This window comes from Sinocyclocheilus grahami, unplaced genomic scaffold (assembly GCF_001515645.1).
Source record: "Sinocyclocheilus grahami isolate Dianchi unplaced genomic scaffold, SAMN03320097.WGS_v1.1 scaffold343.1, whole genome shotgun sequence".
Classification (NCBI taxonomy): domain Eukaryota; kingdom Metazoa; phylum Chordata; class Actinopteri; order Cypriniformes; family Cyprinidae; genus Sinocyclocheilus; species Sinocyclocheilus grahami.
The window spans coordinates 1364124-1375673 of record NW_015505522.1 but is presented as its reverse complement, the minus strand read 5'-3'; the positions used below and the strand labels follow the sequence as shown (position 1 = coordinate 1375673).

At 37.7% G+C, this 11550-nt stretch overlaps 2 protein-coding genes across 3 annotated transcripts; both read right to left on the bottom strand.

Moving 5' to 3' along the window:
• Nucleotides 1-2272: 2272 nt before the first annotated feature.
• Nucleotides 2273-7839, bottom strand: skp1 (S-phase kinase-associated protein 1). 2 transcript variants are annotated; one of them, XM_016296029.1, is made up of 6 exons: nucleotides 7746-7839; nucleotides 7236-7332; nucleotides 7047-7135; nucleotides 5514-5657; nucleotides 2918-3058; nucleotides 2273-2425 (listed from the first exon to the last, which is right to left on the bottom strand). In XM_016296029.1, the coding sequence occupies exons 2-6, from the start codon at nucleotides 7330-7332 to the stop codon at nucleotides 2390-2392; spliced, it is 507 nt and encodes a 168-aa protein (XP_016151515.1). In that variant the 5' UTR covers nucleotides 7746-7839; the 3' UTR covers nucleotides 2273-2389. The 2 variants fall into 2 exon arrangements, with proteins under 2 accessions (XP_016151515.1, XP_016151516.1); XM_016296030.1 differs by having other exon boundaries at nucleotides 7047-7120.
• Nucleotides 7840-8289: 450 nt separating this feature from the next.
• Nucleotides 8290-10855, bottom strand: LOC107603228 (serine/threonine-protein phosphatase 2A catalytic subunit beta isoform-like). Its single transcript, XM_016295971.1, has 3 exons — nucleotides 10654-10855; nucleotides 8423-8541; nucleotides 8290-8335 (listed from the first exon to the last, which is right to left on the bottom strand). Exons 1-3 carry the CDS (start codon nucleotides 10843-10845, stop codon nucleotides 8290-8292), a joined length of 357 nt encoding a protein of 118 aa, XP_016151457.1. The 5' UTR covers nucleotides 10846-10855.
• Nucleotides 10856-11550: the final 695 nt, after the last annotated feature.

Sequence of the window (11550 nt, the reverse complement as noted above, 5' to 3'; positions counted from 1 at the left end):
AAAAAGGTAAGAAAGAGATGGTTCTTTAAAGAACCTTTGACTGAATGCTTCTTTGTGGAACCAAAAATGGTTCTTCTGTGGCATCGCTTGAAGAACCTTTGCTTTTAAGAGTGTAATTCTTGAGTAACTTACCAGTAACTCACACGCTCAAGCTCTGTTAGACTGGTTTGTGGTCATTTAGACTGAGTTGTTGACTCGAGAACTGCTGCAATTCCTTCAGTCTGATTCCTGAGCCAATTCAGCAGATTCACTGTGAAGACTCAGTTTGTTCATGAACCTGAGCTCACTATCTCGTCTCAGATGTCAGTTTCTTGAGTTTTTATGAGGTAGCTCTGCAGCAGGGTTTGCAGACGCGCTGGCCGAGAGAGTGTGTGAAGTGACTGATCTCCAGCGGCTCCTGACGGGGTCGGCACCGTGGTTTGCTCGTGCTGCGGTTTCCAGTCAGTGAGGCTTACGTGTTGCAGTCGCTTTCAACTTTAACATTCAAAACGATTCCCTAAGGCAAGACGCTGCAGACAAAACCAGCGATTTTTGTGCACCAGTCAGTTTTGAGATTCTGCTTGCGTTTTACTGGATGCAAAATATATATTTAAGTTTTACCTTATTATGCTTCATCTATTTGCATCTGTAGATTTCAATTAGAATACATATATTTAAAGGCGGTTTTATTCCCATGTCTATTCTGAAGGTTTTTACAGAGGATTTTGTTCATCATTCACTTGATTTATATGTGACACTGGAGCACAAAACCAGTCATAAGGGTCAGTTTATCGAAAGCTGAAAGCTGAATAAATAATCTTTCCATTGATGTATGGTTTGTTATGATCGGACAATATTTGGCTGAGATACAACTATTTGAAAATCTGGAATCTGAGGGTGCAAAAAAATCTAAATATTGAGAAAATCATCTTTAAAGTTGTTCAAATGAAGTTCTTAGCAATGCATATTACTAATCAAAAATTAAGTTTTGATATATTTACGGTAGGACATTTACAAAATATCTTCAAGGAACATGATCTTTACTTCCCTCCCGTTTTCATTCATTTTAATGACAATTACGCATATTGTATTCATTACCAATAATGAAAAAAATATAATTTTTGCTACTGTAGTTTGGAATATATATATATACACACACACACACACACACACACACACACATATACAGGGTTCAACATTTACACTTCTATATCCCGATAGTTAAGCAGATAAGGAACATTACACGCGCAAGAGCGCTGTTTTCCCAAATATCAGCACGATTGCAAATGTGATATTGATTTTATTCAATTCAGCAAACAAGAATTTTATATTGAACGAGTTACATTTTAGACACCAGTATTACCAGTAGTTGCAATTCTCTGAGTGTCTTTGATCTGTTGAGCGAACAATTCAATGACTCACTCGTTTTCTCATTTTTGAACGAATCTTTTGAATGAATGACTCAAGACTGTCACTTACAGCCACTGACTGGTAGGTTAGTTTCATATTTATATTATATATGTATATATAAAACATAAATCTCATTACATTATTTTGCAGTGTAAATGCATTTATGCCACCTCTGTTTCATGAAACAGTCTGTGCGTCTAAATGCAGTGAAAATATATATTTGGCTGATACTGATTTTATTTGTTTGGTAGCAGCCGTCTAGCCACAATTACAGTAGTGGAATTTTTTTTTTTTTTGTGCAGTACAGTAATGTGAATTTTGAGGGAGATGTGCTTAACTGTCATCACAATCCCAAAAATCTGAATAACTTGATTTTCTTTGTGCAAAATGTATTTTTGAGCTGGATGTTTCTTCATGAGATTCAGCCACTGTGTGGAGATCATGACCATGTCTTTACATCACTGAAAACAGTGTCAGTTCTCACCATAACTCTTGTACAATCAAATAAGTGTTGTTAAACTTCATCTTTTACGGACAAATCCCACAATGATCTTGGTTTATTTTTTTGTTATTAATCCCAATCGCCTGCCGTTTCGCAACAGAACCGTGACCGAGACCGTCAATCCTATACAACGAGGCAGAGCACTTCCAGTTCACAAGACATCTCAACACTGAGCTCTCATCAGCACAAATAAGGCTGCTTAGAAAATGTTCCTTAAGATATACGTTCATTTCAGAATCTGCCATTCGGTGCCAAGCGCCGTTAAAATAAAATAAAAGCATGGAGCGTTTTCTCTACTCCGTTCATCTGAAGAGGCATGGCATTGAAAAAGGCTTTTACAGCACACAAGCAAGGAGAATGGCCATGCTAGCAAAACACAAGGGATTTTTTCTGTTTATTCGTGTTAAACCTCAACAAATATGAACAGCGCAGTGCAATTTTTTAATTACTTTTTTTTTTTTTTTTAACAATACGTAGTGTTAAAGTGTGTCAGGATCTTCACTTCTCTTCACACCACTGGTTCTCCTTACGTACCTGCAACAAACAACACTCTGGGGAGTTATTATAGTTCAACTAAAACTGAAAAAATCTTATTTCAACATCTGAAACAGTATCACAGTTTCCAAAAATTAAGCAGCAGCACAACCGTTTCCAAAAATTATAAAGTTTTCTGAAGATCATGTGACGCTGAAGACTGGAGTAATGATGCTGGAAATTCAGCTTTGCATCACAGAAATAAATTATTTTTTAAAAGTACATTTAAATAGTAAATCATTATTTTAAATTGCAATAATATTTCACAATTTCTTCTGTATTTTTGATCAAATAAATGCAGCCTTAATGTGCAGAAGAATCTTACCGATTCTAAAAGTTACTAAAAATGACAAAAACAACAAAATTATTACATTTGACTAAAATAAAAATGAAAATGAGATATACAAATAAAAACTGTGTGACAGTATGAGTATCAATAGCGCATTAAGACCATGCGTGACGGAGGAGACAGGAAATGAGCACTTGTTTTACCTGGGCTTCCTCTTCCTCTGTAAAATCATTTTTGATATTGAAAGTCTTTCTGATCTCCTCTGGGGTTTTGCCTTTGATCATGTTAGCAACCGTCTTGCAAGTAACATCTAGCAAGCCTTTGATGTCCAAGTAATTTGCAGCCTAAACAAAGGAGAGAGAGATGAAAGTGAGCTGCATATGAAGACGTGGCCATCGTGTGGCTGCTTAACGCTCAACTCGCGACACAAGAGTGAAGAGCACAAGACACTGATTCACAATGGAGCGTTTCAGAGATGCTCACGGATGTCCCAAGTTGCAAAAAACAGAAGAGAACTTGATTATAAATTATTAAATCACAAGGCTGAGATGTAATGAAATAAGTGTGAGTTTCTGAGTGAAGCGCAGCACTGTTTTTATTTACACATCAGCAGCTCATGATCCGCCGGTGTTTTCAGCGTCTCAGTTCAATGTAAATGATCCACATGAACTCCATCTGCATCTGCTCGGAGTTTGAGGCGATGTACCATGCATTTGGAAACTAAACATGCACCAACCTTCTTCACAAACTTCTAAAAAGCAGCACTCATTAATGAAAGCCAAGCTTTAAGGGCAGCTGCGGCTTACTGTCAAAATAAAAGTTTAACGGTTTATAGGGATGCTCCGGTCAATCGGCCGATAATCACATTTTAGGACATAATCACGATCTTACGAACCGATCGCAACGCATTTGGACGTAAAGGATTTGGCGCTACAGTCACGTCATCGCAGAAATACTATGACGTTTCGAGAAACAATGAAAAATTCTCTATTTGCCGTGTATGTTTCAAAGAAATCTCACAGGGCGGAGCATTGTCCAAAACATTTAATACGACGAACCTGATTCTGCACTTAAGAACGAGCCACCGCGAGACGTATAGGGCAAATACGAAAAACTGGCAACTGCAAAAAATGCAATGGTAACTAATAACGCAACGCTCGCTCAGCCATCCATTACAGACGTTCTGAAAAAAACATGAACTTTACACACCAGACAGCAAGAAAGCTATGGCTATATCCATGAAGATTGTGGAATTTGTATGCATTATAGTTATGCGCGGATGAGCTTCGCCCGCAGCTTCAAATAAATTATCCACCCGCCTATATTTTTCTCTGATTTAGATAACCGCACCCCGATCGTCACATTACAATTACTCTAATTCTCAGTTTTGCATGATGATGGTTCATTTTAACAGCAGATTCAGTGACGTTGATCATGCTGATCGCGGCCGCTCTAGTCAATGCTTGTGTTTATACCGGCCAGCCGCGGCACGTTTCTGAAGCAGCTCTCCGCGCTGCTTGGCTAAAAACAGTATTTTGTGAGTTGGCACCACGTGGAGGACGGAACAAAACCTCGTCGGAGCCGTAAGGGGTAACGGTAACATAATACGCTGATTGTGGGCTGCTTTTAAACGAACATTTATTTATAAAACAAAATATATTTTTTGGCCATATTAGCCTACTTAGTAGCATTAACACAGGCTTTACTCCTTTCATACTTTATCTGGAATTTCACCGTAACTTCCCGATCAGGCAAACATACACACACACGAAATCGTCTGCCTGATGAAAAAATGTATTTAAAAAAAATGTAGTTAATATTTGCATCATTTATGATTTATTTAATGCACCCGTGACCCACCCGCAAATAATCAGATTCAGAATGCATTGTTTTTATTACCCGACCCGTGGATATAACCGTGACCAAACTACTCCATTTTGTTCTTTCAGTAGTTTAAATGTTTTTTTATTTTTTATTAATTGTGTCCTCAGACTTGTATGACAATGTTTAAGTTACATCAGACTTCTCAATATTAGGAGATTAAATGTTTATTTTGTCCTCCACAGTTTACTATTGGATAATGTTTAAATAAACCTTGTGGGTTGCATCACACTGCTCCGTTTTGTTTGTATTTATTTTTGTCTTATATAAGTATTCTGATGGGTGCTGGGTGGTATACCGGTTCATACCGAATACCGGTGTTTATTTTTGTTATGATATGAATTTTGAAAATTCCGCATTATCGGTGTATGTCGCTTAAACAACGTTCGGAACGCGACACTGTTTGAAAGGAGTTCATATTCATACTGACAAACCTAACAACTTTTTGGGATAAAGCTTAGCTATGGTTCAGTTGGAAGATTTCTCCAGTGCTGTCCCGCGAGCGTGAGGTCTGGCTTTCCCGGAGAAGTGTCGCCTCTCTCGGCGTCTGTTCTGTGCAGCGAGATAAATGAGTACAAAACAGCGTTTCCTAGCACCTGTCGCTTACTGATTATTAGGAATTATAAATATGAGCGTAGTTCGTCTGTTAATATCACATGCACTTTTTAGTTTGTTGTTGTTTTTAGTTTGTTACTCAGACGCAGGCAGTGCGCTGCACGAGACAAATTTTGCTTCATTAAATGCAGGGCGCCACATTTGTTTATCCTACAATTTCAAGCACTCAGTTGGTCCTAAAAACCAACAGGATGCATTTGGCTTTGTTTTCCCAGCATGAAATCAGATCTGCGACTCCGTTCTGTAGCATACAGCACCGTTTTAACGAACGCTGGCAGGCAAAGCACAAGCAGTTTTACAAACCAGAATGAGTTCGAAGAGGGTGCCCTGGTCTACTTTGAGGAACTCCTGGTCCCACACGGGGATGTCATCCGTTCTTTTCTCTTTATTCTCATCGTCTTCAGGGGGAGGAGGGTCGTCTTTATGGTGGGTGCACCACTGAATCACCTGTGGGCATATTAAACTCACTGTAAGGCTCAAGACGGACACATTTCGTCTTTATTTTAAAACACAACCAACATGCACACTACATAAATTAATTTGCATAACTGAGAAAAATGAGCAACGAGGAACAAACATTACATTACAGTACATTACAACATTACAGTAATGAGAACTGGCATGAAAATAATGCTATTATGCACTTTGATATAGAAACCACATTGCTGAATATTCATAAACAGTAGGCTTGCTGCGATAGACGGTGTTGGCGGCAGGGTTGGGTATCGAAAACCGGTTCCAAATTTCCAAGAACCGGGTATTCGATAAGACACGTGCATTTTGATTTTGATTCTGCTTAACGATTCCTGCGTTCGCATTTTAATGTGATTTAAAACTACTTAAGTGCATTTACATTACATTTAGAAGACGCTTTTATCCAAAGCGACTTACAAATGAGGACAATGGAAGCTAAATAATCCACTAGTTTGTCGAGGACGGTCAAAATGACAATTTTCACCTAAGATTCAGAGCCAAATTACAGGGGGGTAAAAATGGATTGATCATAATGTTATTTAGACGCAAAGATTGGTTGGCCTATTAGTATAATCTCTTGACTTTAGCAATTCGTGTTAATATGTCAATGGTGACTACTCAAAAATGGAGAAAAGCACTTCACTTCCAAGTTTTTTTCTCCAAAGTTTGCATGCCTGTAACTCGAGATGTATTAAAGATCTCTTAATGCCCTTTTAGATGTTGGGTTTTAACAAGGTTTCCTTTTGGCATCTTCATTTTTAAGGCCCTATATGGTTCAGTTCCAGAGATACTGGGATCTAAATATGGCTCAGAGAGTAAATGGACACATTCTCAGTGGTCAAAAACAAAATGTGGGCCACTTTGTATACATCACTGTATTTAAAGAACAATGTCTGAAGAATAAATCATGCTGGAACTAGAATTGTAGCTTGTCTGTCAAATGGTGAACGGTCACCATTGGTATATAACGCAACAAAGGTTGATAAAATCAAACAGAATTTATTAATAGACCACCTAATCTCTCTGTAAAAATAAGATGCTGCCATCTTTCTGAAGTCATTTTTAACCCGTGACTTCGCTCTGAATCTCAGGTGAAAATTGTAATTTTGACCGTCCTCGACAAAACAGTGGATTACTCCATAAATATTCATCCGCGACATTTAATATTTTGACAATTTGAGCTCTCCGGTTGAGTTGACACGGAATGACCCATATGCAAAGTATCATTTATTATCATCTTGGGGTAAAATCAGACCTAGATACGTTTGGGGGAGTCACCCATCTATTTACCCCAGTGTACCATCTGTATACTAAATCATGTGAAACTCCCAATTAAACATGACAGCAATGTACAAGTCTGACCTTCTTCAGGATGGCTGCGTTTACATTGGGCAGAGGAACCGGATCATCATCTCCTTCATCATCCATCCCCAAATCTGAGCAGAAGACAGCTGTGATTACACACAACACACACACACATATACACACACACACACACATATATATATATATACACACACATATATATGACCACATCTCAATTCAGCTTACCTTCAAGCATGGTTTTTATAGTCACAGACTGCTTGGCGATTTCAACATCCACCTCAAACATCTCTCCATCAGAGCTCTGCAGTTTAATAGTCGGCATCTACAGGAACAATAATACACAATAACAGACACACAGAAGAGTGATAAGCAAGAAACGCGCTGCTGTCGAAGCATCCAGAACTCTACAGCGAGATTTCATTTACAAACGCGCTTCTCTAGCATATTCATAAATCGCGCTTAAAAAGAAGCATAAAGACTATCACTGTCCCAGTGTTTCATTCAACGAGCTTTTCACATGAATTTAAAGCATCACAGACATAACGCACGGGCAGTTTGTGATGCTAAGCTAACGTTAGCCGCGCGGCTATAGGCCTCTGTTAGCAACCGCTGCATTCATCACGTCAACCGCGTTCAAACTACATCATTTCAGGCAATAATACTCCCGCTGTATCTCTTCGCTGTCAAAATATAACATATGACTCGCTAATGTGGCAGATTTGGTCCCGTTCTTACCGTGAATGAGAGCGGCGCAAGTATGAAACTGAACGTCAACAAGGCCTGACTGAAACTGAGCGCAGTGTGACGCGCATGCGCAAACTAACCACATCGCTACTAGTTACATGCAACAACTTTTCCAAAAGAATGTTTTTGTATCTTTTATGTATGGATAATACTTAATCTGACATGCAAATCCAAAATATTTGTTTTCTGTTCTTATTTTTATAATTGACTTTTGTTAGAATATATTCATGTTTCTGTATGTTTCTACAAGTTTTGTAATAAAACAAATAAAATTTAAAAAACTAGTTACATGCAATGGAATTACGTAATTAAATGACAAAAAATGTAATTGTAATCAGTTAGAAAAATGTGTAATTAAATTACAGTTACTTGGGAAAATAGTAACGATTACACACTCACAGACACACACACTCTCACACACTGACACACTCACACACACAAACTCACACACACACACTCACACACACAAACACACACACACACACTCACACACACACTCACTCTCTCTCTCTCTCTCTCTCTCTCTCTCTCTCTCTCACACACACGGCTCTCCTCTGCGTGGCGCCGGGTCGAACTGCAGGCTGGAAGCACACCACGACAGATCAGACACGTTCAGATCAACAGCATTCAAGAAACTGCATCCGCTTCCATCAAGCTTTCCAACTTACAAGGAGTACTTGAGGGTGTCGTCGAGCTCCATGATGGCTGCCTGATTCCCACAGCGGTAGCAGTAGTTGGGTGCGCTGAAAATCGTTACCACGTTGCGATCATGGCACCAGTTGTAACCCTAGAGGAGAAAAGTGTGTTACATTTAGTCATGTAGCAGACGCTTTTATCCAAGCAATCAAAATCAACAAAAGAGCAATGATATGCAAGTGCTATAACGGTCTCAGTTGGCTTAACACAGTACATGTAGCAAGGCCTTTTTTATTAAAGCAATAAGCCCCAAGAAGCCGTGGTTTACAGTGACTTTATAACCGCTACGGGGCGTTGTTAGGTACGATGCAAAGCTATTTTATAGCGCTTATAAATTCACTGTAAACCACGGCTTCACGGGGCTTATTGCTTTTATAAAACGGTTGTTACACATACGTAGTAAGGTTTCACAAAATAAAACAGAGCAAATAAAGTGTAATGGTAATAAAAACAGTGTTCTTCCACCAAACAATGTAGCGCCTCAGAAACAGTTGTGGTTGCAACAAAGTGGCTGCCAAGCGACACAAACGTAAACAAAGGTGTGTGTTACTTTGTAGCGTCATTTACAACAGCTTCGAACGCGGCTCGTTAATTGTATAATAAATAAAAATAAAACAAATAGATAGAATACAAAAAGAATAGAGAAGCTAGTGTTAGTTTTTTAAAAGAAAACAACAGTTAGTGAATGAAGAGAGTGCGAGTCTAAAAGGGGCAAGCGTTTATTTTTTTTTTTAAGAATAGAATTAGAATAGAGCGTGCTAGAGTTAGAGGGTCAAGTAAAGATGGAAGAGATGTGTTTTTAGCCGATGCTTGAAGATGGATAAGGACTCAGCTGCTGGGATTGAGTTGGGCAGGTCACTCCACCAGGAGGGAACAGTTAATGTAAAAGTCTGTGAAAGTGATTTTGTGCCTCTTTGTGATGAACAATAAAGCGACGTTCACTTGCAGAACGCAAGCTTCTAGAGGCACATAACTCTGAAGTAATGAATTTAGGTAAAGTGGCGCAGAGCCAGTGCTGCTTTTGTAAGCAAACATTATTATTAGTGTTATTTTTATTACATTATTTATTATTTCATTATTATACAATTATATTAGTGTTATAGTGTTATTTTAGAACCACTGATATAATTTTGCGTTTTTTTTACAGAAGTCTTCTGCTCATCAAGGCTGCATTTATTTGATCAAAAATACAGTAAAAACAGTAAGTTACAATTTAAAATAATGGTTTTCTATTTTTAAAAACTTTAAAATATAATGTATTTCTGTGATGCGCAGCTGTATTTTCATCATCATTACTCCAGTGTCACATGATCTTCAGAAATCATGCTAATATGCTGATTTATTATGAATTTAAAATAGATATACAGTATACACAACCATTCAAAAGTTCAGGGTCAGTACATGTTTTTCTTTCTTTCTTTAAGAAATTTATACTTTTATTCAGCAAGGATGTGTTAAATTGATTAAAAAGTGATAGTGAAGAGGTATTTGCTAGAAAATAATACATTTTATTTATCAAAGCATCCTAAAAAAAAAGTATCACAGGTTCCACAAATATTAAGCAGCACAACTGTTTCCAACATTGATAATAAATCAGTATATTATACTGATTTCTGAAGATCATGTGACTCTGAAGATGCAGAAAATACAGCTGCACATCACAGGAATAAATTACATTTATATTACGTTTATTATAATCTACTGACATAAATACACAGTATTCACTGATTGTGAACTGCTCTGAAACAGCGAGTCTGTGAACAGTGCCCTGTTTTGACTTTAAACGTGCAGCTCTCATTTATTTAATAAAATCATAGCCTTTAAGTCTAATCATAACAGGACGTATTCTAATCTCGGTTTTTTCCATCCTCAAATTTAAGGCCTCTTAAAATAAATCGTTTGTTATACCAGTTAGGACAAGACCTTTTATGACCTTAACTTTTGTAAAACTGAACGTTTTTGATGTTTTGAGAACACGCATGCTCCTAAACACATTTCACACTTCTTTTAGTCGCGAGTGAAGCGCTCACACTGCCGAGATCTGAAGATGTGACCCGACTGATCTTTCAGCAAAGTAAGAAATTCAAATACTATCCACATATGAATTTAAGATAACGTGTCCCATTCAGCAGCGAAGTTCATTTATCCAACTTCAAATTAAAGAAGATAATGAGCAGATTGTGGCATCAAGAGATGCTCTCACCTCCATCACTAGCTGGTGAGCTCTAGAGACCAGCGTAAGGCCATTAGCGTGGTTGAATGTCTCAGATATGTCCTGCCCAAAGGTGTAGCCTGCACCTCTAGGAGAAATACCCCAACCTCCACGGTCATCTGGGTCAGACCACAATAAATCACACATGGGGCCCTGAGGAAGACCACAGACAAAGAGAGCCATTAGTGCGGTTTAAAGCATTGTTTTTCAGCTTTATTTCTCCATTAGACTCAACTGCACGTGTAAAACACACAGTTGAGATAATTACTTTAAAGTAATGTAACTGATTACATTTGTAAATCTTGAATGCTTTCAACTGATAATCATTTTCAAACATGTTAACCTTTCAGTAGCATTCAACACTGATTACTCTCAGACTTTCATCACTTGAATAAAGGTTATAATAATTTCATTTTAAAGCACATGGTTTTTAGCAATATTAACTACAAATGAATGTTTATGTCCACTCTATCGAGTCTAAGTGGCCGACAGGGTGGACATTTTGAGCTTCAATTAGCATATTAGCTTACAACAAACTGTGACTAGCTAAATATTTGGTCTGGTTGTTGAAGAGAATTTGGTATATTTAAACGTACATATTTTGAAAATACTCTATTCTAATCACTTCTGGCATATTTTGTCACTAAAGGGGATGGCCTTTTCTTAAAGGGGCGGATTCAAGGGACATGGACAAACTCTTCTTTTTTTATTAAATACAAATATAGTTTATCATCACCAACTGATCAATGCACTCAAATGGAGTAATATCTTATTTAACAAAATATTAATAGGAGAAAGCTTAATATTTGTATTTATTAAATCATGCATTTCATTTTCCTTCCTGATTTGATCACTTGTGTATCAGAGGATTAAAGGTTTAAAAGGCAA